Here is a 26,897-nt window from a genome sequence, read left to right on the forward strand (position 1 = left end):
TGCAGATTTAAAATTGCTGGCATTTGTGGTTTTTGAAAAATATTGCTAAAACTAAGACCCTCTCTGATCCTTCGGACTCGAGTTAGGTGCAGAGAGGATGGGGTAAGTTTCCTCCAGGTTCTCACCTCTGGTCCCTGCCTCTGCTCAGACAGTATCAGCCAAGGATCATGACACCTCCATGGCCTGATTACACCTAAGTTCCTCTGGCCCCAGAAGAAAGGGAATTCCCCCAATACTTCATGAATTTGAAGGAAGATTATTGGGTTGTTGGTTTTTCAGATAACAGTCTGAGATGTTTCCCTTTGCAGGACTTAGAGGCCTGGCTCTGAGGGGCCGAGAAGCCCACTCCACCATTGTCTGGCCTCACCTGACTCTCCTGTGTGGGGTTACTCAGGATGCTGAGAGGTCCAGCTTAGATATGAGTAAACAGGAAAGGAAACTTTACCTAAAGGCCTAACTGACCCCAAACCCCTCACCTTCCCCCCTGGTCTGTCTCAACATTTGAAATATGCATGGTTCAGCACCAGGATGAACCTCTGCATCTTTAAAAAGTGACCTTGGAAGGCATTCATCTCACCTAAACGGAAAAAGTGCTCACTAGAGCATCAGCAGCAGGTAGGGCCTGGCCTGCTGGGACAGGAGGGGGCTGTATGCTGATCCACATGTGGAGGAAGAGGTGACTGGGGCAGAGCTAGGAAAAGTTTATGGAATATGGTTGGAAGGGGAAATGGGACAAGGGCCTATGAAAGACAGCTGTTGTTATTACCTGCCCCACAGATTTCTCTTAGAGATTCTGTTCCTCCAGTCCATGTAGTTTGGGGAGGACTGACTTCATCCTTGACTCCAGAGCTGCACCAGTCAGGGTACTGCATCCCTGGGCACCATTGGCTGGCTCAAAGAGGGGCACTCAGCCTCAGACAGGCCAGCTCTGGGGTCCAATCTCAGAACACTGGTTGGCGCCTTTGGGGACTTGATCTCTCTCTACTGAGACCTGCTGGTAGCCACCCTACCTCCACCAGGGAGTGAGGCCTATGGGTGAAGGCAGAGCAAAGGGGTGGAGGAGGTGACCGCAGTTTCTAAAGACATCAGTTCAACCTGGGCTCCAGGCGTTCCTTAAGCCAGTCAACCCTGGCCTTTTTAGTAATGTGAACCAATAAATCACATTTTTGGTACAAGCCAGTTTGAGTTGAGTTCTATAACCCAGTCTTTTAAATTAAGACCAGGAGGGCCCTGAACCCTCATGGAAGTGCTCCCAAAAGAAGGAAGGCAGATGCTTAAGTTTAATAAGGAACGTAAGTGGGAAACTGCACCTACATTAATATTTTGTCTCTGGCTAGCTAGTCCAACAGTTCTCTTTATCAGGGGAAGAAATCGGTCTCTCATGACATAAGTATATACTTAGGTTGGGGTATGTATAGACACAGAGGGTCTTTTACCAGATCCTTCCCTCAGCTGCCAACATGTCAGGAGAAGAAAAGCTGTCTTCCTTTTACTCCTAACTACACAAATACCTACTAGAGTTGTGGGACCCTGGGCAAGTATCTGCACCACTGGGGTCCCTGAATCCCCACCTTACCAAGAGGGAGCTGGACCTATGACCTCCAAGGTGCTGAGCACCTGCGACCTTTTCTGAGTGTCCACATTAAGAAAGACCCATGACATCCCCGCCCCACTGGCACATTTCAGAACTCACTTTTTTAGCAACGAGACAGAGCTGTTCAGCTGGGAGGTAGTCAAAAGGGAAGACAAATCTCCAGTTAAAGTTCCCTTCGCCATCCAAGGATCTGTAATGGACATCTGTTTTCTGTTTGTTTTCTTCATTGCCAGGAATCCAGCTGAAAAGCAGGAGCAAACAGACTTAGCTTCATGTGATTGACAAGTAATCTAGCCGCAAAATAGTGCAGTGATTAGGAGAGTGAAGGGCAGGAGAATTAATGCACTTTTCTTGGGCAGGTTCCAGTTATCTACGGAACTGGGGAGGCCGGGGGTGGTGATTTATGAAGGGAAGGCACTCTGGTGCATCCAACACAGGTTGTAGCCAAATAAAATAGAATTCCTCTAAAACCAGAGCAGGAAACCCTTTAGACTTCAGTTAACAGGGATAAGGTGAAATTTTCTGGAAAATATCAACAACTTAGCTTCTATTTTGGGAATGGTGAAGCTTGCCGGCTACGATTTTAGTCTCCCTAACTATAACTCATTGCTGTCTGTCATCACCGCTGATAGGCTCAATGAATGTGGGTTAGTTCAAAATTTCAGCATTTCCTTTCCCATATTTCACTTAAGCAAACAAAACAGGCACGACTCAAGTAATCTTACAGCTTCCTTTTTAAATTCTTCTTAAATGTACTATGATCACATTAATTGAGATGAGCGAGGGAGATGTAAGCTGCTGCATCCATACTCCTATCTATGAAAATTCATTTCTACCAACAAGTGAACATCTTAACTTTTGACATTTGGAAAGTTCTCTTTGGCCTGTGCCTGGCAGACGGGTTAGAGGGATGAATGAGCATGTCTGGGAAAAAGTGTTACCACATCCGCCAACTATGGGGAAGACTTCTGGTTTGGAACCAGAGGCACATGAGATTTGAGACAGCAAAAGTGGTGGAATGCACGGATCTGAGTACTGACTACACATGAGCATCAACTGGGGCAGCTTTCAGAAATACTGCTGCCTGGACCCCCTAGAGAGAGACGGTCAGTAGGAGGCAGGCCTGGCTGTGAACCTGCTCTGCCATCAACTCTCTGAGCTTCATTTCCCATCTGTAAAACGAGGTTAATGATACGTGCTTCCTTCACATGGTCAGCCTGAGGACAGAATGAGAAAGGCCAGAGTGGGAAGAGGGAGATCCTTAACACATGTTAAGGATCAGCTGCTACGAACCAGGTATTAGCATGCCTTAGTTTATTCTTTCCAGCTGATAACTAGCTCCATCTCACAGATGAGGAAACTGAGGTTCAGAGAGGATCTGCGTCTCATATATCCAGTAAGGGACAAAATTAAGTGTAACTCCCAGGTCTATCTGACTCCTAAGTACAGGACTATTACTCCGCCTCAAAGGACCATGGAGACTAGAAAGTCATGCGCTAATACTGGGTCCTATTAGTAGTAGTGGCATTAATAGCAGTCGACTGGTAATTTTACTTTTTCTTGTCAATTGACTAACCAAATAACTGAGTTGAAATATTCCTTTTGACAATTAACGTTTAAGCTTTTGAACTAGCTCAATGAAGAGAGACCACACTTTTTGGCTGTGACGGTGGTAGCTTCAGCTTATAACTCAACCCTAATTGGCACCATCATCCTTCCCCAGATGGCTCACCCCTGTAGCTCTTCCCTCTCCTTTCTTATGAATCTTTTCACATTTTAATTTGAAAACAAGGTAAACAGCCACTCTTGGTGTATGTACTTGTATGTAATACCCATGTGGGTATAGTGCTAGGCATGTTATTTGTGCATTATTCATCCTTTCACATACAGTATTTAGACTTTTCACTCCAAATGTGACATGGTACTTTAAGTTTTTTAATATTTTGGCCACACCATGCAGCACGTGGGATCCCAGTTTGCTGACCAGGGATTGAACCCAAAACCCCCTGCTTTGGAAGCGTGAATTCCCAACCACTGGACCACCAGGGAAGTCCTGACATGGTATTTTAGGTTGTGTTTTATTCTTTGATTACCAGAGTTATCTCTCAGTCCAGTATTACTTGAGTTTGTCTCCCTGATTGGAAAAAAAATGCTTATGATAGTCAAATAAATTTGCATATATATAATTAGCCAGAATTAATTTTCCTCGGGGAATGGTAATAATATCCTGAAATGAGAAAGAATAATGAAGTACTTGATGAAACATTCCCTGTGTAGAGTGAACCTAAATGACAATAATTATGTCTTTAACAAAGGTTTGATTGAAGGCCACTTGGGATCATAAGTGAAACTTTATTCTCACTTTATGAATACATTAAATTTCAACAAGTCTTTATCTTTTACATATCAAGGAACCAAACTCAATTCATGTGGAATAGTAAGTTTATAGTGTGATTGCTAATTTTATGTGTCAATGTGACTGGCCATGGGGTGCCCAGATTAAACATTATTTTGGGGTATGTCTATGAGAATGTTTCTGGATGAGACTAGAATTTGAATCAATGGACTGGGTAAAGTAGATGGCCCTCCCAAATGTAGGTGGCACCATCCAGTCTATTGGGGACCTAAATAGAACAAAAAGACAGAAGAAGGAGGAATTTACCTGCTTTTTCTGTCTCACTGATTGAACCAAGACATCTCGGGTCATCTCCTCCTGACCTCAGGCTGGGATATATACCATGGGCTCCCCTGATTCTGAGGCTTTGAACTCAGGCTGAATGATACATCCAGCTTTCCTGGGTCTCCAGGTCGCAGGTGACCAGTTGTGGGACTGTTTAGCCTCCATAATGAATCTCTCCCCCCCGTCTTTGTTTCCCTGTCTTTCCCTCTTTCTTTCTACACACACACACACACACACACACACACACACACACACACGTCCTACTTGTCCTTTTTTCTGGTGAATCCTGGTTAATGCACACAGTGTTTACTATCTGCCAGGTGCTATCCTAAATGCTTTGAGTAACCCAGTCTTCTGAATATTCCAGAGTGGTGGATACTGTCATTATCTCCATTTTACAGATGAGGAATAGTGAGTTTGCTAACTTGCCCAGCTAGTAGGGAAAGCACCAGATTTCAATTCAGCTAATTTGACTCCAGAGTTTGCCTTCCTAATCCTTGGGTTCTGTATACATCATCAGTGTATAACACAAAACTGACACCAACATGGATTATTTGGAATTGAATTATGCAAGTAACAGAATAATGATCACCTATGACACTTAACACATTGGATGCAGGCACTCAGTAAATATTGGTGGAATAAATGATTAAAAAAAAAAAGCTTTAATGTTTCTTCTTTTCCATGGATGTTAACTTCAGGTAATATATTAAAAAAAAAAAAAACAAAAACCTTGGGAGCTCTACTTCTGTCTCTAAGCCTAGTTACTCAAAGTATCAAAAAGGAATAAAGATGAACTGCATGACTAAAAAGTCTCATAAATAAAAAATCTGCTTAATAAACTAAACAAAACCTTTTTTTCCTTATAGGTATCAGATGCTGCTGCTCATAAATAACATCCATACAGGTTTTTCTTTCTGTTCTCTCTCTCTCTGTCTCCCTGGAGCTTTCTTCCTAAGCAATGGCAGGCGGGTTCTTTACCACTAGCACCACCTGGGAAGCCCAGTAAGACATAATATCTTCAATAATCAAGATCCTATAATGGACACCCTATAATGGAACACTCATGAAGGAGAGTCTGCTTTGTTCTCTGAGTCTTTCAGAGGCTCCTGCATGCCAGCCTTACCCTTTCACATAGATGTCACTCATTTCCTCTCCTGTGATGCTTTTCTCATCCAGGACAACATCCTTGGTGTTCCAGATAATCACACGCAGGTAGTATCTACGAGAAGCACATTTTGAAGGTGGTTTTTCTTTTCAGGTCCTGAACCAAGACCCCAGTGAGATACAGCAGGGTCTCAAAATTACTTACTTCTTGGCTTTCCGGGGTGTGATGTTGAAAGGAGGGCCTGGTGGCCCCAAATTCTTGGGGAAAACATCCACCCACATCTGAAGTCTTCCCTAAACCATTCAAAAATGAAAAGAGAAATGAAGTTACATTATGGGTGGTAGAGACTACAATCTTCTTTCATACATCTTCAGTGAAACTACTGCAGGTCTCCTAATTTATTGGTCCATATGGAAGGCAAGAAAAATGGAGTAGAAGAGCAAATCAAGATGAATCTTACACCTTCAGTGTCACTTAGGCCATCCACCCTCCATTCTCTCCCAGGAGTCTCTACCTGTGCCTACTTTATCATAATCTGAGTCTTCCCTGGTTAATAAAATGAGGGGCTTGCCATCACTAACACAACCCCAAACACACATACTCCCTCTTACAGTGACTCAGAAGAGTTGTCACACCATCTCTCCTCCATCATCAGACTGTCTACTTGCTATCATTGTCAGTTTTGTGACACCCAAGGGTTTCTCCACTTACCTTGGGAGAGAAAATCAAAATAATGGAAAAATGTACTTAATTTTGTAAAAGAAAAATAGCCTCACTTTCAAAGGAGAGACTCAATGTAAAAAATATTACCATTCACCAAACCGAGGGCTCCCTGCATTGGCTTGCTAGGGCCCACCGCCTGGAAGGGGGCTTGCCGGAACATGGAGGGTGAAAGCCTGGACTGACGCCTGTGCCGCCATGTTGATGAGCTCCCCTCACCTCCCTTTATATCTTTGACGGCTACAGACCAGGCCCATTTATCTGACTGGAATATTCTTCCAGACAGCCTAGGAATGCCGTTAACACACTCTATCAACCATACAAACCAATTTAAGTTCCGCAGACTGTTTTTGGATGTTCTGTATACTCTGCCTTCATGACAAAAACAGACTGGTCTTTAAGAAAGTTGCCAAGGAAACCACTAGGTTGGCTTCCTAATGCATTGTGATCAAAATGAATTAACTGGGGCTCTTGGAAAGGGATATATTTTACTGTGATCCTTACTCTCTTCCAACTAATCTCGAGGGCTCAAGGGTCTAGCATACATCAAGAAATTAGCCATCTCCTCATTAGCTGTGTCTCCTAAGACCCAGCCACAGTCTGTCCAATGTGTAGGTAGAGGTGATGGAAGTATTGGTGGATGCCCAGGGAGAAATCTTCCTTGCTTCGTTATGTCTTAAGACTATTCATTTGAGAGGTGGGAGAGGAAAAAGGAGGAGAAATGGGCTCTTTGAGGGGAAGGAAGAATAATAAGAGAAGGAAGATATGAAAATAGGGAACAGAATAAAAGTTAGTGACAAAACAATCTAGTAAGCACAGCCCAACTTGTACTCACTTCTTAAGAGACCACGGTTCTGCTATCCATATCAACAATATTTGCACCCATTATATTAATATTTCTTAAAGTGTGATTTCCTAACCATCTGCATCAGCACCTTTCCGGATACTTGTTACAAATTCAGATTCCTGGCCCCACCCCAGACTTACTGAATCTCTGCAGGCATGGTCTGGGAATCTTCATTCTAACAAGCTTCCACATAGACTATTCTGTCATTTTCCATGTCTCCCCTTGCTTCTCTGGGAACTGCCCTTCCCCCGTCACGATCCACATGTGCCTGTGACAACCCACCCTGTGCACTGTACCCTGTCCTGGCTACAGCTCAGTGTCTAGTGGTGAATGATGGGACCAAGTTAGGGCAACCCATCCTTTCCACATTTGGAAGCAGGTGGGGCTACATTATAATATACAAAACTCAGAAACCGTCCACAATATTCTGACACATCGGAAGGTGCTCACAGGAAAAGTGCAGGCTAGAGGAGACTCAGAAACAGACAAAAGACAGGGCAAGATCCTGGCCCAAGTTTGTTCTGAGTCACTGTTACTCTCCTGTCTGGATTTAGTGAGTTACCTGAAAATTCTTACAATAAATCCCCCTCGTGTATGCGTGTATGTGTGCGCTCAGTCACCTCAATCATGCCCAACTCTTTGCGACCCCATGGACTGTAGCCCACCAGGCTCCTCTCTCCATGGGATTCTCTAGACAAGAATACTGGAGTCGGTTGCCATTTCCTACTCCAGGGGATCTTCCCGATCCAGGGATCGAATCCACATCTCCTAGGTCTCCTGCACTGGCAGGCGGATTCTTTACCCACTAAATTCCCCTCGGGAATGCAGCTAATCTGAGCTTCATTTCTATTTTTCATATAGCTTAAAGTATCCAAAAGAATAAACAAGGCAAGTCTGTGTCAGCTACTGCCACCACCTTTGGGGTGTGGGTGATGCATGTTCACAAGTGGAGAGCGCTTTACCTGGGAGATGTTAGGCTGGAAGCTGCTGTGCAAAGTCCTCGTTTCCACGTGTTCAGGAACCAGCCCCTGAGTCCTGAGGATGTGAAGGGCGAGGCGCTCCTCGGGGGGCCCAAGGTGCCGGTGCAGGATTTTGTTTGCTTCTGCAATATTTTTTTTTTTAAAAAGGACAATGAAACAGGGACGGGCATCCAGAAACAGCCTTGAGGGATTCTCAGCACTTCAGCCCAGACTTTGCAAAACACAGTCAGGCAGTGCTAGTGTGTGAACTGCAGCCTGTGAAAGAGTTGTTGATAGAAACAGCCCATGACCAGAAGCCCTGTCCAACCAAGTTCATTCCTGACTTGTGGACTGCAAATAGCAAAGAGATCAAAAACACTCCAAACTGTGTAAGAGCAACCCCCATTTATGCTGGTGTCAGGGGCTCATGGCCATACTCCTGTGCAGGTAGGCGTGGCCATGCAAACAAGGTAGGCTAGACTGTAACGTAGGTGGAAGTGATAGGTGTGTCCTTCAAGGTCCAGCTCGTAATACCCTCTCATGTAGGATCACCTCTGGCACCTTCTCTTCTGGATGCAGAAGAAAACGGTGACCTTAGAACCCTGAGGTGACGGTGGGCAGAGCTGCAAGATGAAACAGCCTGGTCCATGAAGGACTGTTTGGAAGAGGACCACCCACCTGTAGGAGTACCTGTTTTGAATTTATGAGAAATAAACTTCTATTGTGTTAAACCACTAACATTTTTAAGCTTAACTGTTACAGTAGCTAGCTAGTGTCACTGTGGCATTTAAAAAACATAAGACTCCCAAATTTTCTGTCACTTCTTCCATTGAGAATTGGGGGGTCTAAGTCCTCTCCTTTGAATCTACAGACCTATTTGACCACTAAAGAAAGGATACTGTGTGACTTCTCAGGCTAAGCATGAAAGACCACACCGGTCTTCCTGGATCACTTACTCTGAGGGAAGCTGCCAGCCATGTAAGGAGCCTGGGTGCCCAGATAGCTCCCTATGGGAAAGGCCTGGGTAGGTGCTCTGGTCATCAGGTCCAGGTGAGCTCCCAGCCAAGGGCCATCCTGGGCATCAAGCCTTCAGGTGACTGCAGCCCCAGCCAACATCTGACAGCAGTCAACTGCCACTCAAGTGAGAAGTGCCCAGGTGAGCCCTTCCTGAATGGCTAACCCACAAGACTGTGAGCAAAACAAAATGGTTGCTATATGGGGAAAGACTCTAAAAAAGAGTGGCTATACATATATAACTGATTCACTTTTCTGTACAGCAGAAACTAACACAACATCATAAATCAAATACACCAATACAACTTTTAAAAAACACAAAATGGTTTTTTTCAGCAGCTAAGTTTTGGGATGATTTGTTACGGGGCCAAAGTAATGGGAACAACCCTGATTGACACAGCTTTTGGGGGGTGTTGTTTGATTGTTGGGGTAGTTGTCTCCATGAGGCCATGTTGCTTGCCAGTTTATTTCCAATGCCCTTTGCAAGTTCTGATGTAAACAGCATCATTCATTAAACATCTAATAATCCCTGATATTGACCAAGTCTTCAAGTCTTCTTTCAGATAGAAAGACAAATACAGTTTCTTACAATGCCAGGAATAAACAGTTGAGGATCAGGAAGCACTTTCATTCCTGTGTATCTTTGTTCAGCTTTCTCCAGATATCCCATGTGCCCTCAAAACCAGCCTCATGCCAGCCCCTCTGGAAAACACTCTTCCCTACAAAACACTGAATCATGCCATAACTCTTACATTCTATTAAGCTGATTTCAGTCTATGTCATAATGCAGTTTGCTGTTTATGTGTCAGGACAGATTGCATTATAAATTACTGCTCAGGAAAGAGCAAGACCCCAAGTTCGGACATGAACCAGATGTGAACTCAGCAGATTCTTCAAATTAGCCCCCAGCATCCCTGAGCCTTCTCAGGGTTGGGAGAATGATGGAATAATATTGGAAGAGAAATTCTTGCCCTACCATCTGAGCGCTTCTGAGCTAATTATACATCACATCGAAATAAGTTAATTATCAGAACTTTGTGTTCAGAGCTCAAATAGCTATGACCTAAAAAGGTCAAGTGAAACATAAGCCAGACAAGAAAACGTGTCCATTTTGACACCTGACATGACTGTAAAACTCTAGCATAATGGGGCTTTTGTTAGACAGTCATGTGCGTGGAATTCCCTGTGGTGTCAGGGTACTGCTCTGCCCACCCCCTCCATAACGCAAACCCAGCAGCAAACATGTGCTGCTACACCTTGCAACCAGCCTGCAACCCATGGCAGTGTGCTTACCAAATTCATCTAGGCTGTAGTCTTTTCCTCCATATGTGATGCTACCTCCGTCTTCCGAAAGAACAGGCGGTAGGAAGCCTTTGAATCTGGCCACATTTTGAAGCAACTGTGTTGGTTTCAATTGATCTCGCCAGGTGTTTACTCCAGAACTGTGAATAATAATGCCACACTCAGAGTTAACCGCAGGACACACAAGTTCTTCTTAGATTCATACACATACATACTTAAAGGCACATTCATGTAATGGGGGTAATGGGGAATGCACTCTAGACATTGGCTTTTGCCTAGAAATCTACTTAGGATTTAGAAACTTAAAATCCAGAGTTATTTTGGCCTTCGCCAACTGGCCCTCCCCCTCTCTGGCCCTCTGTAGATAATGAAGAGTTTGAGATCACCATAATCATAATAGGCAAACATAAATTAGAAATCACAAGCTATATCTCATTGGATGATACAGAGGGACACTGTTTAGCACTCAGGGAAGCAGGATCACCACAAAACTGATCAGTTTGTGGGGAGGGGCAGGGAATTTCCACCATCAAACATTGCTAGCTCTCCGTCCCTGGCATCACTGAGGGAGGGGTAGGAAGAAGGGGAGGGGAGGGACTGACTCTGCAGGCTTTGCCACCTGTGCCATCTTCACCGAGCACTGTAGTGCCCCAGGGGCCAGTGTGGCATACAGATGCCAATGTGAATAGCGCCCCCTGCAGTTGTGCAGTGCTACGGCCCTGCTTCTTCCTAAGCGTTAGTCACTCAGTCGTGTCTGACTCTCTGGAACCCCATGGACTGAAGCACACCAGGCTCCTCTGTCCATGGTATTCTCCAGTCAAGAATACTGGAGCGGTAGCCATTCCCTCCCACAGGGGATCTTCACCATCTGAGCCACCAGAGAAGCCCAATTCTCCCTCCTGACTTAAAGGATCCGAGGCTCAATGAAGACAGGCTTGAGGTAGAGCATCAGAGCTTCCCCAGTACTATCGTTAGATGGAACAGTCAACGTTTACATCCAAAGCCACTTACACACAGTACTGCTCAGGAATGCCGCAGTGGGACCCAAACCGGGAAAGGAATCTGTTTTCTAGATCAATAATCGTTTCTCCTACTTTTTCATCACGGGTAAAGGTGTCATAATCGTAGACAGAAATTTTCAGATCCTTTTCTTGAGGTAAGTAGCAGCTCAGTTCATACATTCTGAATAAATGAAAGTGAGATTAGAATTGCACGACCCCCCCCCCCCCCCCCCCCCCGCCGGGTGTCTTGCATGCTCCATAGCTCTGCACAGACTCTCTGGGCCATGGGAGGAGGATGTCATGGCCGGGATAGCAAGGTGGGTGGTGGGCGACAGGTGGTGATTGAGAAGTACTACACGTCAGGAATAAGAACAACAGAGTATATACTTGCTCAGGAGAAGATCCGGGGCTTTAAGTGCCTAAGGAAAATCCCAGTTTTGCTGCTTACTAGCTGTGGGACCCTAGGGCAACTACTTAACGTCTTTGTGCTCTGTTTTCTCATCTGTAAAATGGGGATAATAATCCCTACCAGCTCATGTTGTTGTAAGGGTCAAGGGAATAAATGTTTAGAAAGCATTTGGTATGAGGGCATTACCCAAAATTCACTAGCAATAATAATAATGCTATTATACATTAAATAATACTTATTATTAAGAATTATAGTAGTATTAATATTATTAGCACACATGCCTATTTCCAGGGCACCTAGGCATCTCTACCCAACTGGGGATCAGTAATGCACAAGCACCCTGATTTATAACCCCCTATCTGTGTTCCCTTTTTTGTCTCGACAAGAGGCCATTACACCACGGAATATCCTGGGCTAACCCCACGGGAGCATGGGGGTCTGGAGGAGGGCAACGGAAAGCTGCCAAGAAGGCTCCCTCTCTCCTCCCAGGCTCTCTGGCTCTCCACTGATTCTTGAAGGCTTTCCTATAGTATGAAAACACAAACCCTTCTGAGAGACCACCAGATAATCAAACAGTAGTTTCTGTGGCAGGTGAGCAATGTGGCGCCAGTTCTGAGAGGGTAACGACTGTACGGCGTGAACTCCGGATGGCCGGGGTTTGGCTCTGTACTTGCACACAGAGGGGCGGGTCCCCTCGCAGGTGCTCAACAAACTCTGCACCACAAATTGTGAGAGGCCCCTCAAATCTCTCCTCTCCCCCTGTGCCTCTGCCCCTCCTCCTGTCACTCTGGTGTGTGGCCCGGTTCTTGCCCAAAGAGCCAGAACTATTAATCTCTGGAATAGAAGGGTGTACATCAGTGGGGTTCTGGAGACAAGCTTCCAGGGGTCTCCTAGACACATCTCAGTGACTTCCCCAGACTTCTGCAGCCAGACGGGGCCTGCAAAAGGCAGACAGCCCAGGAGAGAAGGGGCTGTAGTCCTGACTAGACTGTATCCACGCATGCCCCCAAATTCCATTGCTGAATCCCAAGGGACAGGTAATATGTGTCTGTTGAGAAAAAGAATTCTTTGCTCAAATAAGGCTGAGAATCACTTCTTCTGGTGTTCATCTGGGCAAACTGAAGGTTCTGAGAAATCCTGCAGTTATCTTTTTAACCCAAGCATCCTGGTTTGATTAAGAAATATGCTTTTTCTTGGAACACCAATTAACATCTTTCTGGAAGACTAACACTCCATTGAATGTGATGTGATAACAATACCGTGCACATAGCAAAGTATGCTCTTTCCTGAATCTCTGTCCCAGAATTCCTCAGAGTCTCCGCTGAGAAGAAAGTCACCCGGTAAGACTGAGGCCAGGGCCTGGAGCCTAGGAGGGGTTGCGGAGCTGGGGTCTCCCTGACTCCACCCTGCTGGATGGAGCCAATTCTGAGTTCGCCAGATGGGGATTGGCCATGTGGAGCCTGATGGCATCACTTCCTCCTGAGGCGGCTTGAGCAAGACTCTTCCTGCCACTTAATTAAGCTTGTGCTTGGCTTCTCCAAGACAGGGATGCAGGCAGGGCTGCTTTCCTCCCATAAAAGCTGGCTTTCCCTGCTTCCCTGTCTCCCTCGCATGGGGCCCTCCTTCCTGCCCTGCATGCCTTTTCCTGTCTAGACCTCAGGGCTGGATCAGCGGAAGAAAAGGAAAACGATCATATTGCCATGCCAGAGGATTATTTCCACTGCCTGGCTCCGGCACCCGGCCCTGGGGTGTGCAGCACAGAGGGGGTGTGTGTGAGTGTTTGTGTGAGGGGGTATGTGTGGGGTATGTGGGGGTGTGGTGAGTGTGTAGCTGTGGGTGTGTGTGTGTGTGGCTGTGGGTATCTGGGTGTGTGTGTGCGTGTGGGTGGATGTGGGTGTGTGTGCACACTCACAAGTGAGAGAGGGAAGGAATGTGTAAGGGTACCATCCAACACACATGAGAAGCAGCAGATGGGCAGGATAATAAAGCCAGAAATTAAGATACCAGCCACACGTCAAATAAAAACAAAGTATTCTCCTTCTCGGTAGTGTTCTGGGGAAAAACACCACTGTGCAAATGTTTTTTGCAAAGAACATTTTTCTACAGGTGTTGTGAAAGTTGCTCAGTTGTGTCCGACTCTTTGTGACCCCCTGTACTGTAGCCCGCCAGGCTTCTCTGTCCATGGGATTCTCCAGGCGGGTAGCCATTCCCTTCTCCAGGGGATCTTCCCAACCCAGGGATTGAACCTGGGTCTCCTTCATTGCAGACTGATACTTTACTGCCTGAGCCACCAGGGAAGCCCTGCAGGTGATGGCTTGGCCATAAGCATGAAGCAGTATGGCGGTGGTTGGGAAAGCCTGGGGCTTGGTCAGGATTTCTCCCCAAGTTTAGGCTTCCCCATGTACCAGCTCTGTGCACACAGCTTGGGCACCCTGTTTCCCTCCCTGTGACGTGGGGCCGTGACCCCCTGCCCTGCCAGCTGCAGGGTCTGACACTGAGGTGGAAATCAGATGGCGGCGGCTGCAGGGTACAGCTTGGCAGCCACGCAGACCCTGCGGTCAGGTGGCCGGGGCACGGGTCCCGGTTCTGCCACTCCCCAGCGGGGTGAGTTGGGTGCTCATTCCCTTTGTGCCTCAGTTTCCTCTTTGTCAGTAGGCCCTCAGAGTGGTGAGATTCTTGAGATATTTTCTATGAAGGGCTCGCTATAGTGCAAGCCCTCAGTAAAAGCTCAGCAAACAGTAGTTTAGTCACCCAGTCGTTTCTGACTCTTTGTGACCCCATGGACCATAGCTCGCCAGGCTCCTCTGTCCATGGGATTTCCCAGTCAAGAATACTGGAGTGGGTTGCCATTTCCTTCTCCAGGGGATCTTCCCAACCCAGGGATCGAACCCGAGTCTCTTGCATCAGCAGGCAGATTCTTTACCACTGAGCCACCAGGGAAGCTTGTAATAGTAGCTATTAGTAAATGTGGAAGGAGTTCATAGCTGACAAAAGCTGGTCCTCTTTAGAGGTCACTTGGGTTTGCCTTACCCTTGAGAAGGTTCTGATGAGATCAGTGTAACCGTGCAGAAACAAATGTCAGATGGCAAGGATGAAGATAGTAATGCTATTTCAAGAATCTTTTGGAACAGGAGACAGGGAGCAGGACATCGATGCCATCACTTTCTTCCCCCTTCTCCGTTTTTGGTAACAGAGTCAGTAACACATACCCGGGCTCAAAACAATGGAATCAAAGCATCCCAGACAAGAGAGTTCAACAGGATTAGGGTATGAGAACCACCCTGTCACTCCACGGACGTCACTGCCTACTCTTCTTGTCTAGAAGCCACAAACTCTCTGGACTTCTGGGCCTCCTACCATCCATGTCCTGTTATCCCTGCCCCCAGGTCTTAGAGCAGGTCTCTCAGACTTGGTTTAATTTTCTTCATGGCACTTTTTACTTTCAAGAAATGCTTTTATTTATGTATTTACATATTCATTATCTGCCCCACTGACTTGGATATCTGAATAGTTCATAGACATAGTCTCACAGCTTTCAAGAGCAAAGCTTGGCGGCACATACTGCATCCTTAGCATGAAGGCCATGAAGAAAAGAACCACAGAAAAACGTTAGGAAATATCTGTTACCTGCCGAACACCGGGTTGAGCGTGTTGGGGATGTAGTTGTCTCGGTCTTCGATTACTTTTTTGCCCAGTGTTATTTTTATGTAAGGGTCACACTGTGGGGATGAAACAGAGGACAGGTTATGTCACTGTGGGGTGCCCACTTAAGTCAGTTTCTGGGACAGACTCAGATATGACTCGTGATGAGAAGGGGCAACCTCAGACCAGGTCTGGGTAGTGCTCCCTCTTGGCGCCATGCAGCCAGTGCCTTTGGAGGAAAGGCGGTGGCTGGGAGCAGTGACAAAGTAGTTCTCTGAGGTCACATCTGTAAAATGAGAAGGATGATCCAGCGGCTCCAAAGCCCCTTCCCTTCAAGCTCTTAGGTAAATACCCATTGGGACCATCCTCCTGAACAGATTGTTTTGATAGAGTATCTTTCCCCTCCAGAGATAACAGACGCCCAGAAAGAAGGAACATGACAATTATGGTGGTTGATGACTGTAATTATCTTGCTACAGGAGAAGGCCCCACACCCAGACTCTTACCAGGCCATTGTTGTCCTGGGGCTGGAGCTCTAAGCCTCGAACAATGTAAATCCTAACCGTGCATTCCTGTGGGACGCTGTCAGGTAATTCCCGAAACTGCCGGGGAGGGGCCGGCACGCTGGGGTCATCCGACAGTGGGTAGATTCTGAAGGAGCCCTAGGAGAGAGACACACAGATGGAGCCGCAGGGCCCTGGGTGACCGGAGCAGAGGGCTCAGGGCAGTGTAGTCCCCCCAGGACGTGAGGGATGGCCACAGAGGGCTGTGGGACTGGGGGAGGAAGGACTGCTTTTGTGAAAGTTGTGGTGTGCTTGGCATGTTTCTGATGGGGAAAGTGAAGGGTGATAAAGTAATTAATAGATCACAGGAGAGAAGAAAGGGCAGAGCTGAAGCCAGGAGGCCTGGCAAAAACCCAGGGGAGACATAGAAGTGGCTTGGACCAATATGATGGCAGAGGAGGTGGTAGGAGTGAAATTCTGCACATTTTTTGAAGACAGGAATAAGAATGATTATTTTTTAAACCCAATAAAATACTAAGGTGATTTCCCTTTTTTTTTTTTTTTTTTGTATTACTGCATAAACCCCCTTCCACTCCCAGGCAAACTCCTGTTCATCCCTCAGGTCTCAGTTGAAAACTGTCACTTCTTCCAGGAAGCCTCCCTGACTGCCCCTGGGTTGGATGAGTTTCCTAACATCTTCTTCTAACACCACATTCGTCCCTATTGCAGCAATGACATCTGCTTCACTGAAAGTGAAAGTCGCTCAGTTGTGTCTGACTCTTTGCGCCCCATGGACTATACAGTCTATGGAATTCTCCAGGCCAGAATACTGGAATGGGTAGCCTTTCCCTTCTCCAGGGGATCTTCCCAACCCAGGGATTGAACCCAGGTCTCCCATATTTCAGGCAGATTCTTTACAGCTAAGCCACAAGGGAAGTCCAAGAATACTGGAGTGGGTAGCCTATCCCTGCTCCAGTGGATCTTCCTGACCCAGGAATTGAACCAGGGTCTCCTGCATTGCAGGTGGATTCTTTACCAGCTGAGCTATCAGAGTGTCATTACTATTTATTGTCTATATTCCTCACTAGATTTTCCTCACTAGACTGTGAGCTTCCTGAAGGAGGGAGCTATTTCTTGTCTGTCACTATCTCCAGGACCTAACACTGGGCTGGGCATGAAGATGGGGCACAGTAAGTGGGTTTTGAATGAGTGAGCCATCAGGTCAGCTTGAGAGGCTTTATATTTTATCTTGAAACCAGCTTATGTACAAGAGAAAGCACTAAAGTTGGATTCAGAGCATATGGGTCTTAGGATCCAGCTACTTTCATTCAATAAAGCAGCATGAAGTGAGCACCTACCATGTGCCAGGTACTGGGGGCCCAAAAAATGAACTCAAGGAATCCAGTCTGGCACAGGGATGTTAAATAGGTTTGACTCTCATGCTGTCTTCAAACACTGGGGTGGAAGCTCTAATGACAAGGATTTTGAGACCACGCATAGGGTAAACTGGTCTGATTGATTAGTAACGTCTGCTATTGAAAGGGTTAGAAGTAACATGGATTTGCTACCTGTGGTTGGAGGGAGGTGCAGTGGTGAAAGCAGATACTTAGGATGTGAAAGGCGCTTTACTAGTGGTGGGGACCCAGGGAGCCTGGAGCAGGAGTGAGTCACCCTGCCAGGAGCAATCAGGGAGCACTTCACAGAGAATGTGACTTCAGAGCTGGCACTTAAAAGAATCAGTAGGAGTTTTTCAGACCTCAGAGCAGGAAGGAAGGGCATCCAGAGAATGAAGACCTGTCCCAAGGCTCCAAGTTGTGAGAGGACAGCATGTGTTTGGGGCTTGGAGAGGGTGTGGTGGCAGGGGAGACAAGAAGCTTGTGAAAGGCCAGCTCCACCCTAGGGAGGAGTTGAGACTTGACCAAGTGGAAACTCAAGCGATGCTTTCAAGTGGTCAAGAAACATGATAGGATTTGATTGTATCGAGGATGGACTGGATCGTGAATGAGAAAGGGAACAAGGACAATGGATTGTAAAGGGAACAAGGATGATCCAACTGAAAGCCTGGGAGGGGGTGGGGGGAACATGTGTGTGTATGTGTGTGTGTGGTGGAGGGGCGGGGTGGGACTTAGAGAGACTGACTCTACAAGATTCAAGGCTGGTTGGCATCAGCAGGAAGACTGGCTTTGAGGATTCTGCCCCCAGTCCCACTGCCCTTTTCCTTGTTAGCATTTCCAAGCATCCTTCAGGTGTCAGAGGATAGGTCCCTGACCCAGAGACTGGTGGTCCTTTATCCTAGGTCTATAAAGAAAATAAAGATGGATTTTAAACAGGATAGACACACATTTTACTCACCTTAAACTCCCCTACCACAGAAGGATCTTCATTCTCATCTGATTTGCCTCGAAACAGCTTGAAAGTATCTGAGAAGTCTGTCAGGCCCTCAAATTCCTCTACATCCTCTAGTTCGCAATCATATATCTGCAAACCATCAACAGATTCTTAATTTCTCATTATAACACAGGTGGGATCTAAAATCAAAATGACTGACAATACCAAATGCACACGAAACATGGATGGAGCAACTGGAACTCTCACATTGCCGGCTGGAGTGCATAATGATACAAACACTTTGGCAAAGTGTCTGGCAATTTAAATATCCAGCTACACTATGATACAGAAGTTGAATTCCTAGATGTTCATCCAAGAGACATGAAAACATGTCTGCATGGTATAAGAATGTCCACAGCAGCTTCATCATCAGAGAATGGATAAACAAGTCATGATACATCCATACAATGGAATATGACTCAGCAATAAAAAGGGGCAAACTACTGATATACATGACATGACTGATCTCAAAACTACTGTCTTGGGCTATAGAAGCCACACACACACAAATATGTATTGTATGGGTCCACTTATACGCAGTATGAAAACAGGCAAAACTGATCTGTGATGATGAAATCAGATCAGCTGCCTAAGAGGGTTGGCAGGTTGTTAGGAACTGACTGGAAAGGGGTACACAAAGGAGTTTTCTGGGTAGATGGGAATGTTTGTTGCCTTGTTTTGGTAGTGGTTTATGTAGGTAAGTATATATAATCATAACTCAATGAATTACCTTATTGTATGTAAATTATACCTTGATAAAGAGCTAGAAAAAGAGGAGGAGAAGCAAGGAAGGAAAGAGGGAGAGGCAGAGGATGGACTGTGGGGCTGATCCATCAGACTAGTTTATTTCTGTAAATGAGAGGTTCTTTACATGCTGGTGTTTCTTAAGCTACATTGAGATGTTATGATAATCACATGAAAGAATGTGGATTTTCCCACTTTGATGGAGAAAAAAAAAATTTTTTTTTAACTTTTAATTTTGTATTGGGGCTACGGCCAACTAATAATGTTGTGATAGTTTCCGGTGAACAGCAGAGAGACTCAGCCACACATATACATGTATCCATTCTCCCCCAAACTCCCCTCCCATCCAGGATGCCACATAACACTGAGCAGAGTTCCATGTGAGATAATTATTTTAATGGCCTGATATTTCTCTTTTTAAAGTTTATCTTTCTACTATGCATTGTTCTGAAAATGTTAGCCTTCGCTTTAGCTTTACTACTAGAATAGTAGTACTGAATTCAGTAGTACTGAATAAAGAACTAGAAAACTCAAACCCTTAACAGAAAGATCATCCATAACCAGATCTGCCTAGTTCAAAAGCTCATCTCCCTCCTGGACACACAGTTGTGATTGTATGCTGCATGCATGTAAAAAAATCAACTGCTCAGCTAGTAAAACTGATGCCCAGAATGGAGGACAGAATGAAGCATGCTGATATTTCATGCTGTTTTGCAAGAGCACCGTGACTTCTAAGGTCTCCCTTGGTCAAACTGGAAAGCCATTTACAGGCCTAATTAGTGCAGTGCCAACCCAATCCCAGCCCTCACTCAGCCAGATGTCCCCAAGCCCCAAAGTGGCAGTCACAGAAACCATAAATCAACAGCTGTTCTCAAGCCCTGGAAATCTCAGCAAAGCCAAAATCCATCACAAGACGGCTCCCCCAGAGGAGCTCCTGGCCCCTCCCCCTCAGCCCCCACCATCAGACCTTTCAGGCTTTCACTCAGCTCTGTCTGCGACCAGTTTTAACACATGCTCATCCCCCACCCACAGTTGCATAGGCCCAGGTACCTTGAGTTTGGAATAACCTTTCTGAATATATTGTCCACATTTTTCATGTTCCCCTGTGGAAGCATAAAATTTACTCCACCAGTCAACAATTTCTTCCTCCTAAAGAAAGACACATCAAAATGGCAAAACCTTAGTGATGACCTGGATTTCCAATCATTGCAGGAAAACTATGTAATAGAAAAGAGAAACAGGTGCTTCTGAACCTGAAAGAAGTGAGATTATATGACTTTTGTTTACATGCACTAAAACAATAAGAATTCTTCCACCTGGAAGCTGGAGGTGAAGTGATCCTTGGCCAGTGAAATGTGTGCAGCTTTAATGGCCACAGCTATGCTGGGTAATTTTCTAACATTCTATGGATACAGTCTATTCATTTGACTTTTTTACTCTTATCCTGTTGATATTTACATACCACCCTTATGGCAGAAAGTGAAGAACTAAAGAGCCTCTTGATGAAGGTGAAAGAGGAGAGTGAAAAAGTTGGTGTAAAGCTCAACATTCAGAAAACTAAGATCATGGCATCTGGTCCCATCACTTCATGGCAAATATATGGGGAAACAGTGGAAACAGTGTCAGACTTTATTTTTGGGGGCTCTAAAATCACTGCAGATGGTGATTGCAGCCGTGAAATTAAAAGACGCTTACTCCTTGGAAGGAAAGTTATAACCTACCTAGACAGCATATTGAAAAGCAGAGACATTACTTTGTCAACAAAGGTCTGTCTAGTCAAGGCTATGGTTTTTCCAATGGTCATGTGTGAATGTGAGAGTTGGACTGTAAAGAAAGCTGAGTGCCAAAGAATTGATGCTTTTGAACTGTGGTGTTGGAGAAAACTCTTGAGAATCCCTTGGACTGCAAGGAGATCCAATCAGTCCATCCTAAAGGAAATCAGTCCTGAATATTCATTGGAAGGCCTGATGCTGAAGCTGAAACTCCAATACTTTGGCCACCTGATGCGAAGAGCTGACTCATTTGAAAAGACCCTGCTGCTGGGAAAGATTGAGGGCAGGAGGAGAAGGAGATGACAGAGGATGAGATGGCTGATGGCATCACCGACTCAATGGACATGGGTTTGGGTGGACTCTAGGAGTTGGTGATGGACAGGGAGGCCTGGTGTGCTGCAGTTCATGGGGTGGCAAAGAGTTGGACATGACTGAGCGAATGAACTGAACTGAACTGATTTACATATGCAAAGGAGAAGAGGGCAAAAGAGGATGAGATGGTTAGATAGCATCACAGATTCAGTGGACATGGATTTGAACAAACTCTGGGAGATAGTGAAGGACAGGGAAGCCTGGTATGCTGCAGTCCATGGGGTCGCCAACAGTGCAACTAAACAACAACATTTACATATACAGGTAAAATGAAAAGAAAAAAACAACGCTTTAGTATGTGTTTACTATTCCATCCTCCAGTGTTTTTCTACTATTTCATTTCCTTAGCCCTTTCAGCCAGCAACACATTGCAAAACAAAGCTCACTAAGCTAAGCATGGGAGAAACTGTTTCTAACTCAAGTTCTATCCTTTACATTATAAGCCATACCCTTATGTTACAAACCATGCCACATTAGATATGCTATTTAAAATCTCTGAGCAACATTTTCTTCATCCACTGAATAGGCTAACACTATATTTCCACATCATTCTCATAGGGTTGTTTTGGACATCAAGTAAGATGATTAAGGCAAGGAGCTTTGGTTATAAAATGTAAAGCAAGAGTACGGAGGCATTATGCTTTTTTTAGACCAGTGGCTCCCAATATATTCTTGGAAATTCTAATTCAATCAGCCTGGAGTGAGACCTGGCATCTAGGATGCTTTCAAAAGTTCCCCAGGCAATGTGCAACCAGAGTTGAGAACCTTTGGTGGTTCTTTGGGCAGAAGGGATGGCATTTGGAATCACTTGTGGAATATTCTCAAACTCCAGAAGGCTGTAGTTTATAGCAGGCTATGACTATAAATTCCACTCAGATTTATAACAAGAATAGATCCTCATCAGACCCACCTGCATCTTAATCTACCTAGTAAAGAGTCAGGTTGCCCAAAATAGTGTGTCATCAGCAACACAGCTCCTATTTCATCAGGGGATGAGACAGAAGAAATACTCAAGAAAAACCATTTCTTCTCTGTGTACAGTACACATATGTTTACACATATAGTTATTTCCCCTCTGTGGATGAGTAAACCCAATCCTGGATCTGAAAACAGTTTTTTAAACATATCAGTTATAGGAAAATACATGAATTATAAATCTAGCAAATTGTATAAAACAGTTACCTTTTCTGTTAGCTGCTCATCACATATATGGCCAGGAAGAAGGCAAAACATGTATAGGTCACACGGAGGTAGAGACCCCATGAGCATTAGGTTGAACAAGAAAGAGAAAAGGAGACATTATTTTTCAACCATCATTTATATTATCAACATTTTGATGATTTATTTATTCAAGATGATCTCATTATTAAACACACCTTTTGGGTTTCTTCTCTGCAAATGTGCAAAAGAGTTACAAACAGTATTAAAATAAAAGGCTTGGAGGTAATCACCCATGTCCCGTTTTAATTGAGTTAGACAATCTCTGTCCACCAGCACAGTGATTACGTAGGGCATTGGGGGATTAGCAGGGTACAGTTGTTCACCTTCCTACCCCAAACCTTTCATTCCATTTAGCTTTTAAATTATATTCCCAGCTGGCTTAATTCTCATCTCTTCAAAAACTCCTGTTGCAAGATGTTTATACCCAGTATGATTGCAATATCATTATTAATAAGCATCTTTTCTTGGTTTTTCCCTATGTTGATGTTATGGTACCAAATACATATCCATCTATCAAAGTTGTTCTATGATGTCAAATCTCTCACTGATCAAATCCTTCCCTTCTGAGTTTCCGCATGGAGAATCCACCAGGAGATGAAAGAATTGACAGCTAGGATGTTGGGGTTTGACTTTTCTCTTGGTACCTGCTGGAACATTAGCCAAGCTCGCCCTCAGGGGCAGTTTAAAGAATTGTTGCCTCCTAACTTCAAGTTCATTTCCAATATAAGGGAACTGTGATTCCTCACTACAGGCCCTTCCTGCAGGGAGTGCGGGGTGGCTATGAGGCTTCTTTTGCGAGTGCCCCTCAGCATTTTCCGGATCAACTTTTGTTCAGCACACAGAATTGCCAAGAGAGGCAGACTGAGGTAACAATTCTATTAGATTAGTATCAAAGTGCAATTAAGAGTTAAATCATCACAACTGAATTGAGATTTTGGAGAGAGGGATTTTATACCAAAAGTGTCTGCACATTCTGCATTCAGATTTTTAGAATCTTTTTATTCACATCTATTTTCATCTATTTTAAACCTTTTCAAAGAAATAAACAGTTCATGATTTAAAAAGCATTTTCAAAACAGATCGCTGATGTTAAAATCTAGAGTTAATACAGGAAAATATATTCATGTCCACTTGCTCATAACTTCACGTGAAAAAGTAACTGAAGCAACCTGAAGTAACTTGCTTCATTACATCCACAGGGCACAGTAGATTCTCCCCTGAAGCTTAAAACAACCACATTTGTTTAAAGATCATCTTTCGCTCCAAAATCTAGAAAGAATCTGAAAGCAGAGTTCAAGTCTCTAGAGCGAAGTCCCTGCAGCCCCAGGCAGCTTCATGCATTTTCTTATCATACATACATGCACTGTCGTTGGAGAAGCCATTTTGCTGAGTGCTGTTGACATACTGCTTAAGCACTGGAATTGGAAGGTAATCGTTGAAATGGCTATGTAGGAACGTCCATGACATCTGGCTAGCACTTAGTTATTTGCGCCCCCACCCCCGTGTTTATTTCCCGCTTTACTTGTGGTGGTGCTGAGCCCATCGGACAAGAGCTCTCCCAGTCTCCACAGGGTGGCGGTGTGAGTTGCTGTGAGCAGGAGACTGTCACCTGAAGCCACAGCCTCCAGCTTCCATCATCAGCAGTGTTGACCCAGTCCCTCAATTTACCCATACAAAAGGCTCGAATTGGGTTAGTGTTAATAGAAGTTCATCACACACACAAAGCATGTACATGTAACACACTATACAACACACGTTACATGTGTGTATATTATGTGTTACATGTGTGAACATATTTTACATGTACATATAATCCAGGACATCAGCAAGCTGGTCATTGGCTCTTCCAGAGCTCAACTTTGCTCATTTGACTTTGCATAGATGAGCCCTGTCTTCCCCAATGGACAGATGAAATCAGATTTTTAGAGGGCATTCTGAATAGCCTTTCTTATCAACACAGTATACCTCCACTAGGTGTTAGGAGAGCAGCTGATTAAAGAGATATATAGTACATAAGAATGATATGACCTTCCTCAATCCCGCTGGGTTGCAACTAAAATATGCTGTAAATTCAGCTTTCACTGTGTGTTGCTATAATAGCCTCATCTCTTAACTACTGGGAAGAAAGGAATGAAATTGGGGCATAGGTTGACTTTACTCTTTCTCTTGATCTTCCATACTTAGGGCTACCAAGAGTATACAAAAGGCATAAAGACCTGATTGACAATGGAATCTGGAGGCAGATCACAGGGTAGTGTCTTAAACTGGCTTTTTCCAGAGTAGTTGTGAAAATGTACTTAAAAGATCTTAAGTATATTATACTTCTCCCTGGGCTACTACTGTTTTATTGGGAATATCTGGGATTGTTTATAAAGTAAACACAGTGGTTTTACAAATTTGATATTGTCGCTTCTGACTGCAGAGGGTTCTCAGGGAATTGAATCACACACACTGCTACGCGGTGCTGGCTGTGGAGCCCACATTTAATATGGTCCAATTGTTAGTGAGCTTAATGCAGTGGGAAGAAAGTGGATTTCTTTAAAGGCACTGTTTATGGACCTAACACATTAAAGTGCAATCATGTGTACTTTCTGGCCAGTTTGCACATTAAAACATGCTGTGAAAGTCCATCATGAATGCCAACAGAAACAGGGAGATATTTGATGTTTTCTTTTTTCTGGCTGAGAACTCCCCCCCAACCCTTTCCTTCTTGTCAAACTGGATGGAATGGTTTTAAAATAGGGTCCTGAGTGAGCGTTTTCCCCAATGTCTTAATTTCAAAACCATAGTGAATATAAAAGTCAGGGATATCCCACACACTGACAAATAGAGTCATTAAAAATCCATGACACTTCTGTTTCATTTAGGGGGAAAAGAACTGGTGTGTTCCATGTATCTCTCTTCTCAATGTTGTGATGCTGTATGTTTGGTCCTGAGATTGCTCTTGCAAATGATATCACTCAGACCATCCACATCAACGGTTCTCACACCTGCCTGCACATTAGAATCACTTGGGTAGATTTTAAAACTTACTGTTGTCTAGATTCCCCTCCCATGTGGAGAGTGCAACACGGGTCCAAGTATTATTTAAGTATCCTTGGTGACTGAGGGGAGAGGACATGAGTTCACACAATGTCACCAAAGCTACTGATGAATGTAAGAGCCAGGTTCTTTACCGTGATAAGTTGGTTTGTTATCTTTTTGTTTTTGTTTTTTTCATTTATTTATATTAGTTGGAGGCTAATTACTTTACAATATGGTAGTGGTTTTTGCCACACATTGATATGAATCAGCCATGGATTTACATGTGTTCCCCATTCTGAACCTCCCCCCCCCCGACCTCCCTCCCCATCTCCTCCCTCTGGGTCATCTTAGTGCACCAGCCCTGAGCACTTGTCTCATGCATCAAATCAGGACTGGCGATCTGTTTCACGATTGATAATATACATGTTTCAATGCTATTCTCTCAGATCATCCCACCCTCGCCTTCTCCCACAGAGTCCAAAAGTCTGTTCCATACATCTGTGTCTCTTTTTCCGTCTTGCATATAGGGTTATCGTTAGTTGGTTTGTTATCTTAACTTTAGCTGCATTGAATGGTTGTTTGAATTCATCTAATGCTTAGATACCTGGAAGATAAAACCAACATCATCCAATGAATGATCAGTTCTAAGCCTACCTTTGAAGCCAGTAATGGTTTGGTGTCCTCTATTTCAATAACGACATCCCGGCAGGGTGGGGTAGACAAAAAGGAGGCTGCAAGACAGACAACTTCATAATCTAAGACACTTACAAAAACATAGTGGTAAGCTTTCTATTTCAAGTTTAACAGCCACACAATGGATGGTAGAATTGGCTCCTATCCAAAGGATAGGCTTACTATCCAAAGGATGAGACTCACTAAATGGAGAAGACCACACCAGACTCTAGAAAAATAACCCAACAATTCATCACTTTTCCCAAAATGTGATTGGTTTGAGACATTTTAAGGGGATTAGCTGGCCTGTTTTTTTTCTTTTACCTTAGATAGTTAGCCCAATGCCTGTAGATAGGGAATGCTGAAAAAAAGTATTTTATCAGCACATGTCTTTAGAGGATGCAGGAGTGATACTGGGGCCATGGGGGGCTACAGAAAAGGAGCCTCCTTTTCATGGAATCTGTTCTAAGACACAGAAAAGCAAAGCAGGGTGAATAGGCATATTTCACGGCTGAAGTTGCAGCGGCCTCTTTCAACCCCAGTTCTTATAGTATACGTAGAGGGAAAAGGCACCCATCCTGACTTTAAATAATTTCCAGAATATTTGTGGCTCTAGAGTCTGGGGTTAGAGTGAGGGCTCATGAGCGGCCCACCAGGGCTCACCAGATTTGGTTCAGCTGAATGCGGTGCCAAAGCTTCAGCTTGGGGCAGGATGGAGTGAGAGGTACAGATGCCCTTTATGAATGAAGACATCAGGCAGACAGACATTCATCAGAAGGCCAGAACCCAGACAGAACAAACTCTGCCAAGCCAAAAGAACTTTTTGTTTGACCTAGCAATTGATGCATAGGACATAGAGGAGGGAAAACACATTCTTTAAGCATCTACTATGTGCCGGGCAGTGGGCTAAACTGTTTACATACAT

At 44.6% G+C, this 26,897-nt stretch overlaps 1 protein-coding gene across 1 annotated transcript in view; it reads right to left on the reverse strand.

Moving 5' to 3' along the window:
* Positions 1 to 26,897, reverse strand: part of MYOF (myoferlin) — a 171,826-nt gene that overhangs the window by 8,811 nt on the left and 136,118 nt on the right. Inside the window, exons 38-49 of the mRNA XM_061162197.1 lie at positions 25,955 to 26,031; positions 22,238 to 22,249; positions 19,962 to 20,060; positions 18,132 to 18,257; positions 15,783 to 15,938; positions 15,262 to 15,353; positions 11,236 to 11,406; positions 10,216 to 10,364; positions 7,912 to 8,051; positions 5,587 to 5,675; positions 5,401 to 5,496; positions 1,694 to 1,835 (exon numbers count right to left, since the gene is read on the reverse strand). Coding sequence (XP_061018180.1) covers positions 1,694 to 1,835; positions 5,401 to 5,496; positions 5,587 to 5,675; positions 7,912 to 8,051; positions 10,216 to 10,364; positions 11,236 to 11,406; positions 15,262 to 15,353; positions 15,783 to 15,938; positions 18,132 to 18,257; positions 19,962 to 20,060; positions 22,238 to 22,249; positions 25,955 to 26,031 — 1,349 coding nt within the window. The remainder of the gene's footprint in view (positions 1 to 1,693; positions 1,836 to 5,400; positions 5,497 to 5,586; positions 5,676 to 7,911; positions 8,052 to 10,215; positions 10,365 to 11,235; positions 11,407 to 15,261; positions 15,354 to 15,782; positions 15,939 to 18,131; positions 18,258 to 19,961; positions 20,061 to 22,237; positions 22,250 to 25,954; positions 26,032 to 26,897) is intronic.

The sequence above is a fragment of the Dama dama genome, chromosome 15 (assembly GCF_033118175.1).
Source record: "Dama dama isolate Ldn47 chromosome 15, ASM3311817v1, whole genome shotgun sequence".
Classification (NCBI taxonomy): domain Eukaryota; kingdom Metazoa; phylum Chordata; class Mammalia; order Artiodactyla; family Cervidae; genus Dama; species Dama dama.